Source organism: Akebia trifoliata, unplaced genomic scaffold (assembly GCF_017979445.1).
Source record: "Akebia trifoliata isolate Shusen 1 unplaced genomic scaffold, ASM1797944v1 Contig00810, whole genome shotgun sequence".
In the NCBI taxonomy this organism is placed as follows: Eukaryota; Viridiplantae; Streptophyta; class Magnoliopsida; order Ranunculales; family Lardizabalaceae; genus Akebia; species Akebia trifoliata.
In genome coordinates this window covers 26327-35682 of record NW_028237230.1, presented here as the reverse complement: position 1 = coordinate 35682, position 9356 = coordinate 26327, and the positions used below count along the sequence as shown (strand labels likewise).

General features: G+C 35.4%; 1 protein-coding gene across 1 annotated transcript; it reads right to left on the bottom strand.

The window, feature by feature from the left end:
• Positions 1-243: 243 nt before the first annotated feature.
• LOC147381037 (uncharacterized) lies at positions 244-4096 on the bottom strand. Its single transcript, XM_086430923.1, has 2 exons — positions 1351-4096; positions 244-1074 (listed from the first exon to the last, which is right to left on the bottom strand). The coding sequence occupies exons 1-2, from the start codon at positions 3980-3982 to the stop codon at positions 608-610; spliced, it is 3099 nt and encodes a 1032-aa protein (XP_086287049.1). The 5' UTR covers positions 3983-4096; the 3' UTR covers positions 244-607.
• Between the last annotated feature and the right edge of the window lie 5260 nt (positions 4097-9356).

Genomic DNA, 9356 nt, shown 5'->3' with positions numbered 1-9356 from the left:
TCATGATGCGTTTTTGTCAATCAAATTCAAAAAATAACATAACACGTTGGACTGTCCAATTAGTTATGTTGGATAGTCCAGCAATTTAAGTTGTTTTTGATAATTTTTTTAAAAAAAATATTATTTTATTGATAATTAACTATGATTTTTGAACCCTTTTTATTTATTTATAAAATTTCCAAACAATAATGAACAGTCTAATCATATTTTGTAAGAAAATCAATTTGATTCAAGCAGAACCAATTTGTAAAACGGGTTGAACCTCCCATTTTTGTGAATCAATTTATAAACATACAAAGAAAATATGGTATATGATTCAACCTTAAAAGCTTAAAATCTTTAATAAATACAAATCTATCGTTACAAGTTTTTGGTCCAATAACTGGTTCTCTTCTTCAAAACATTGTTTTAAGCAACATATTATTCACTTGAATATTGTATTACACTCTATAATTCCTATATGCAACGCTAGATTCCAATGTGTAAATGTGGGGAATGGCTACAACAACGCCTTCTTGTATATTTAGGTCAACTAAACAATCCTGTTCCACCATTCTACTCAGTTCAAAGCCAAGTCTTTTGTCGGGCGTGTGGGCCCACAAAGTCCTCACACATTACGTGCCAATCCATCATGAACATGATCGTCGTCCTCATTTGAACTTCTCTTAAGCTGACTATCCCTGTAACTAGAAAGGTAACTAGTAGTATACAACAGGGGAGCGACATCATAGTCAGTCGGGTCCTTCTTGTCTTCATAGTCTTGCTTACGGCCGCGCTCAAGTAGGATTTGCAATACCTCCTTCATGGAAGGCCTAGTGGAAGGCAATGTGCCAGTACAAATGAGCCCCAACTTGAAAACTACACACATTTCATCCAAGTAACAATGCTCCATGACTTCGTTGTCAAGGGCATCTTCAATGGGATTGCCCTCTTGAAAGTGACGCCAAGCCCACTCGGCAAGGCATGTATGTTCATCTCCAGTGTTGGCCTCCTTTCCAGTTACCAATTCCAAGAGTACCACCCCGAAGCTATAAACATCGACCTTCTCGTTGACTTTAGTTGTGTAAACGTACTCTGAAACCCACAATACAAAGATGACTTATAACATTTCCAAATAAATTTGAAAAAAAAATAGCGAAAAGTATTAGAAACTATCCACACCATGGTTTTAAATCTCATCCGAGACCAAGATGACTTGCCTGAGTTATCTCAGTATCGTCCATGAATGATAAAGATAGACATGGTGTTTCACATCTACAGAATCTCTTAAGATAAACGAGTTGACTTGGATGATATTTAGAAAATATCGGCTGAGTCAGTAAAACTAAGATTTGAAACCATGATCCTCACCTGGTGCGATGTACCCAAAGGAGCCTGCGATGACGGACATTGTATCAGGCTCGCTGGGTGTAGCCAACATCCTGGCTAGCCCAAAATCTGCAATTCTCGCCTTGAACTCGGAATCCAACAATATATTACTTGACTTCACATCGCGGTGAATGATCGGAGGAGAGCAGCTGTGGTGCATATAGCAGAGTCCCTGAGCAGCACCAACTGCAATTTGCCATCTTCTTGGCCAATCCAAAACCGAACCACGACCCGAATCAGATATCGATGAACGTCTTCTTTTCACATGAAGCCATTGATCCAAACTATGATTCTCCATGTACTCGTAAACGAGAAGCTTAGAATTCTCGCTCGAAATACAACATAGTAATTTCACTATGTTGGAATGTCGAATTGTCCCCAAAATCTCAACCTCTGCTTGAAATTCCTTCTCAAGCTTTTGAACTAACTTCCCTTTAGTCCAAATCTTTTTAACAGCAACATTGTAGTCCGAACGATGAACGGGGACAAGATAAACCTTCCCTGACCCACCACTTCCGATCAGATTATTCTCAGTTAAACTCGACAAAATGTTTGATTCTGTGAAGTCTAACCTCTGAAATGAGGTCAGCTTCCATGTAACAAGATCTCTTCCTTGCTTGCTCTTCCAGTAATCTTTGATCACAAACAATGCGAATATGAGTGTGACAAGAAATAGTGTTCCCGCAAGAACAACAATCAAGGTGAGAAGTCGAGAAGATAGTTTTCGTGAATCTCGAGGTTCCGAAATGCAAGAAGCAAGGTTCATATTTGGATTATCAGCACAAAGGTCAGGGTTGTTCAAGAAACTAGTATTGTATGCCATGTTTTCAAGATCATATGGAATTTTACCCGAGAGTTTGTTGGAAGAGATGTTAAAGAAAGTGAGCTTCAAGTGGCCGATTTCAGAAGGAATTTCACCTGAAAGTTGGTTTTCGGATAAGTCAAGCTGATTGAGGTCGGGAAGTAAGCCGATGGAGTGTGGAATTTGACCAGAGAGTTGATTTCTACTGAGATTAAGAGTAGCCAAGGAGTTCCAAGAGATATCTGATGGAATCTGACCAGAAAGTCGATTTCCATCAAGGAAAAGAGTAAGAAGACTAGAGAGAGCAGTTAATTCTAAAGGAATCTCACCTGAAAACAGATTATTGCTAGCCATGAAGACCATTAGATTCTTCGAAGCATTGATTTGGGAAGGCATTTTACCAGAAAACTGATTGTTACTCATCTCCAATCGAGATAAATTCCATGCAAACTTATGAGGAAGCTCGCCAGTAAACAAATTATTGCTTATAATTACAGTCTCTAGATTCTCCAATAACCAGAATCCAGAAGGAATCTCACCAGAAAATCTGTTATTGTGAAGCTGAACAGTTGTCAAACTATTACAGCTTCCAATCGACCTCGGCAATTCTTCAGTGAAATTGTTCGAGAAAGCCACCAAACCAACCAAACTGCCTCCCGCACATAAATTCTTCGGTAAATTTCCATAAAAATTGTTGTCGGATATCTCAAAACCTTCAAGATTCGAATATAAACCTAATTCTGGTGGAAGAACACCAGTCAAATTGTTCCTAAACAGCTTAATTCCTGTTAGCGATGGAATCCGTCCAATACTTGATGGAATTTCTCCACTTAATTCATTAAAATACAAATCTAAATTCCTCAAATACTGCAATTTACCGAAATCTTCTGGTATCGATCCAGTGAGATAGTTATCGGAAAGATCGATATCGACCAAATTCAAACATTCGACCGTTCTTGGAATCTCACCAGACAATCGGTTGTTAAAAAGAAGCAAACTTGTTAAATTTTTCAACAGAAACAGATTGCTAGGGATTTTCCCGCTCAAATTGTTCGAAGCAAGATCCAAATGTTTCAGATCTGCCAAATCACCTATCGTTCCCGGAATTTCACCAAACAAATTCGATTCCCGCATCCACAAAAGCTTCAATTTCTTTAATTTACCGAAATCGTACGGAATCCTCGACGGAACAAAATTATTAAAAGCTAATCCAAGTTCTTCGAGGTTCGAGAGGTTACCAATTTCTGGCGGGAACGAACCGTTAAACTGATTCTGAAAAAGATAGAGCTTCTGCAACGCCGGAAGTCGTCCAATCGAGGAAGGAATGTTGCCGGAGAAGTTGTTCGCACCGAGATTGAGTTCACGGAGAGTCGAAATCCGGTCGATATCGTCAGGAATCCGGCCAACGAAGTAGTTCTGAGAGAGATCTAGGGTTTCGAGCTTCGAACAGCTGTAGAGAACAGTAGGAAATTCTCCAGGAATATAGCTGAGAGTGAGATTTAGATTTGTGAGGTTTTTGAGTTCGCAGATGGACGATGGGATTTCGCTGGTTATGTTCATATTAGGTAGTACGATGCCGGTGACGAAACCTTCGGAACAGACGACACCTGTCCAGTTGCAGTGGGACATACCTAATGATGGATCCCAATATTTGTTGATCGACGGTTGATTGCCCCATTCTTGCTTTAGTTTCAGTAGAATCGTTTCTTCATGGTTTTGGGTTTGGGAGTTTACGTGGAAGGGTAGGAAGAAAAGGAGTTGAAAGAAGAGAAAGAGAGGGATTTCTCTGGAAGTTGAGGGTATTTTCGACATATGAGAAGTTGAGGTTGTTGTTCTGGTTATGGTTCTGTTTCTGTGAGAGAGGAGAAGAAACGATATGGTTTTTGCCGGGAGAGAAATGGGAAACCAACGGCTGATTTTCAAACTTGTTAGAGCAAAGGTTCGGTTTTTAATTCAAATTACCTGAGAAAACGGCACTGATAAATACATTAATTACAGTGATGCCACTAGAAGTTGTTAAAACTAGGGGTGCAAGTTAATTCGGTTCAAACCGAGAACCGAACCAATCCGTGTGTTTTGGATTGGTTTGGTTCGGTTTAGATGAAAAACGGTTCGGTTTCGGGTTTTAAAAATGAAGAACCGATGGATTCGGTTTGGTTTTCGGTTCAGACTTAATAAAAACCGAACAAACCGAAAACCGAACCAATCATTATTTTTAAATAAAATATATTTTTTTTTCATTTTTTTAAACCCTAAACCATTTTCTTTCTTTCATTTTTCCTTCCACTCTCTCTGTCGGGCTCTCTTTCTCTGCCGTCGGAGGAGCTGCTGCGGGCTGCTCTCTCTCTCTTTCTTTCTCTCTCTCTCTCTCTCGTCGAAGGAGGAGCTGTTGCTGCCCTTTCTCTCTCTCGTCTTCGTCGGAGTTTCTGCGGGCGGTGGCTGCTGCTGCTGCTGAGGGCGACAGCTCCTGCTGCGGGCGACAGCGGCTGCTGTTGCTCTCTCTCTCGGCTTGGGACTGCAGGCTTGCGAACTCCGGTGGCCGGCAGATGTCCTCTCTCTCTCTCTGCGTGCGGTTGTGGGAGCGCGGCTGCAGGTTAGCTAAACCCATTTTGTTTTGGATGGATTTTGGAGAAAAATTAATTTTTTCCATAATTTTTAAAAATCTAATTTTTTTTTGAAATTAATCTAATTTTTATGTGATCTCATATTTTTTTTTGTTTTTAATTTTTTATAATTTATGTGTTTACCTAATTTTATTGATAAATTTGTGGGAGAATTTTTTTTTTTTTTATGTTTTTTCAACCCATGGAACCGAACCGAACCAAACTGAATTAAGATCGGTTTGGGTTGGTTCGATTCTAGACCAAATCGGTTCGGTTCTGGTTCTCATATAATGGAACCGACCTTGGTCGGTTCGGTTCTAATTTTACTCTAAACCGAACCAACCCGAAGCAAGTTGCACCCCTAGTTAAAACTGAAATTGACTAACTAGGTAGACAACTAAGCATATGAATTAATTACGGTGATGCCATTAGAAGGTGGACGATTGACCGTATAAAGACTTAAAAGACTATTGTAGAAATATGATTTTATTAAGAATTCTTAGATAAATATTACAAAAATGCTAAGAGGATATTTATAAATATTACATCAATCAAGATATATGAAAACTATCTAATATAAATATTCTAGAATACCTTAATTGATATATTCTAAATATCAATATATATTCTAGAATATCCTTCATCACAGTTTTCTATCTGTGATGAAATACACTAACAATGATATAGTGTATCTCATGCATTTTAATACAGTGCATCTTATTCTTTAACATTGATCAATCTAAGATACGTCCCACAAAGATTATCAACAACCGAATCATAATACCAAGGACATTGAAATTATGTAATCAATTGTATGTTCTTTTAACACGATGGATCCTAGAGTATTAGATTAGGTTGTAAAATATTATACTTTACAAAGATACGATGGATCATTATCTTATTCGTATGGTTAGATCATGTAGGATGTAATTTTCTGATTATTTCATTATTGTAGACGTGTAGGCCCACACATCACATGCACTAGGTGGCCTCAAGGAGCTGTTGGGGTATCGAACACACAACCTATGGACTTTCACTGCTTGATGGATTCAAAATTGCCATTGAACCAACCCTTTAGGATTCTTCTTTAGGTTATTCAATTTATCAAATCTTATCAATTATTAGACTCACTTTTGATAGACCAACTCCCGAGTCCATAGAAAGCAATTAAATTTAAATCAGTTCAATGAGGAAAAAAATTAAAGAAATTTGGAGAAAATATACCACTAATAAAAAAAGACTCTAGAGATATAAATAGAATTAAGTTTGTTAATTTATTTTTTTGATTAATTCTGAGTAAAAATATGTTGTAAATATAATTTTGGTATCGAAGTAAATTTCTTTGATAGGTATCACATTGATGTTTAAATATGAATTTTTGTATGTTTAGATTAATGGTACCATGAATCTCAAGGTGGAAAATGTGAATTTTTCCAATCATCTCTTTCTACCGCTTGAATTTGATTTACAATGCCAAGCCACGAACAACTAACCCAAACCCAAATCCGAAGTAGGTGGGTAGCACTGTAATTTCACTAGCTTTTTTTTCAAAGAAGCTAGGAAGTTTCGAGTGCATTTGGATAGAGTTTCTTAATGATTTTTACTCTTATGGGAATTAGCAAATATTTTGATAGATTTTTGTTCTTGCGCAGAGAGATGTACCCACACAAGACCTTCATTTCACCACGACTTACTTCAATCTTACTAAACACAATTGAGACGTGTAAAATTAGTGGGTTTGAACACACTATTAGTGTGTTTAGCTAATGTGTCAAACGTTGGACTAAAATCTTAGGCGTTTGGTCCAGATTCTAGAACAACTTTATTTTCTGGCACACAACTCAATTCTAGAATTGGACGTCATGTTGGGTTTGATTCATAAAAGCAATTCTCCTATAAAATAAAATAAGAAAATCTCAAAAATAAAACTGGATGTAGAATAAGTTATAATATTTCATGATATATTGTCACTTACATTATATCATAATTTAATACATGATTATCCTCCTTTATACTTATGATGATTATCTATTAACACGAATTAGTTGAATAAATGGCTTTGAATAATTTGATCGTCGATGAAGATTTGCCAATTAATAAAATCCAAATGCTTAAAGTCAATCAAATTTTCTTTTGATAACTAGTTATCCCTGTAGACAACGGACCAAACTCATATCTAAGCTTTGTCCAATCCATAGATTATGGTCTTGTCGAAGGACTAATCTCGGGGCACGTGCAATGCCCCCACATCACATGCACCAATTAAATGAGGGTGCGCCCTCGCAGGTAGCCTTTGAGGAATTAATATTCATATTGGGTATTGAACTCACTACCTATAGGTATTAACTACTTATTGGTCCAAAATTGCCATTGAGCCAATCCCTCGGGATTTCTTAAAGTCAATCATTATTATCATGTAAAAGAAGGATAGAATTTTCGATAAGGATTCAGTGATTGTGAAATGTGCATAATTCGTATATAGGTGTATCCATGGATTCATGACTAATATAAAAATAAATAATCCCCATCGTTAAACAAAAAAATTAAACGACCATGACAAAATAGGTATCCCAAAGATAAATCTTAATTATTGGATTTCATGTTTCAAAGGTTGAGATTACTGGTTCTTATGAGAAATATTTGATTCTTTGCTTACTATATACAGGTTAAAATAACCCAAACAAAGTTTACATATAAAATAATATAAAAATATAATTAAAAAATAATTTTGAAATCTAATTAATCTAATCTTTATCTTAACCTTGAGTCAAACCTCACTTGGGGCATTCACATGGTTTTTGGGAAGCCCAAGGTAACACCTTCATCATTTTCTTTGTTTTGCATCTGATTTTTTTTTTTTTTTATGAAAGATGTCCTTATCAGACTCGTGTAAACCCTGAATTTTGGTTATATATAAATCTCATGGTGAATTTATCATTTTAAACTTATATATATTGATATTTTGGTCAAATATGATGTATGATCGTTATCATCCCTAAAATAATTGAGAGTAATTTTATCCGAATAATTCTCAATTGAGTAAACAAAAGAGTAGGAATATTTGCATACATCAAAATGGCCAATTATACCCACTTGCTTGCGATACCCACCTTAATTTCAAAATAATCATGTACACATGCCTAGTAAATGTACTTTAAATTAAAATGCTTATTTCACCCACTTAAAGGTAATGAACTATTTTTCTCTTTCTTCCCCTCTCTCTCTCTCTCTCTCTCTCTCTCTCTCTCTCATTTATTTTTATTTATTTATTTGTAAATAAAATTATTTCAATAAGGGTTTTAAATTTTAATTTTACTTATTTTTCCTATCTTAATACTTACAATCGAGTTGAGATTGTTTACATGAGAAAGTTTTATTCGGTAGGTACCTACCGAATTGTTTGGTAAGATTCTATAGAAAATTTTGTTTAGTAGGTACCTACATTTGGTAATATTTGGTATGAACCTGTCGAATTTGTTAAAAAAAGTTCGGTCTAATATTACTTAAAATTTTTTTAAATTCTTCGATTAAAAATCATCATTTTGAGATTTGAATAGTGATTTTTCATCTTCCATGAAGATTAAATGAAAGAAGACGTGGGTTTTGGATTTCTTGTTTTGTAGGTGGTGGTATGTGCTAATTTAATAATTTTTAGTCTTTCCACTCATCCATTTCAACATCTTCATATATGTTATATCCTCAATCTATTAGCATCGTGTTTTTTCGATAATTAAAAATTCAAGGGGAAAATTATTAAAAGAGAGTTAAATATTTTAATATTTACAAAAAATACAGTCTATTTTTTTTTTTTTAAATATCAAAAACAAAATAAATGATTAGAAAATCTAGTGTTTTAATGTGTTAAAATATATTACTTTATCGAAAATATCCTCCGAATTATTAAAGCTTTGGACTGCCCAATGTTTAATAGCTTGCTTTAACATCCCAACAATTTAACCTCTATTTAAAATGCTGGACAGTCTAGCAACTTGATTCATTTTTTTGATAATTTTTGAAAAAAAAAAAAAAAATTTGTAAATGTTAAAAATATTGAACCCTCTTTTAGTAATTTACTCAAATTCAAATTTCTTTTATAAGTTTTTGAAGCATATGGAGCCGCTCAAGCTATAATTTTCGTGTCACTAAGATAGCAAAAGTAAATAGATAATTGGAGCCGCTCAAGCTAAGCCAAGCTAAGTCATATGCATGGAAGTTTCAATTGTTTGAACTTTGACTTTTAATGGCTGGCGCTAGTTGACTGAAAGGAAGACGGCTTTTGCACGTAAAGGACAATTAGAAGTTTGAACAACAATAAAGTGGAGGAAAATTATAGCGTCCAACATGGGTGAGTCGTGGATGAGACGTCAAAGAAATTACCTAGAGATTCCCACTTGAACTAGTCTCTAGGAAAATTTTATTCTCTATACATCTCAACCATTCGTTAAAATTCCAATCCAAAGTCGTCTTTCACCAAACAAGCAAGCAGGCATATATGGACTTAGATTCCTGGTCCGTACTGTGCGTGATTCATGACACATGTACAAATTCTAATTAATTGAGGGTAATTTAGTAATTTCGTATGG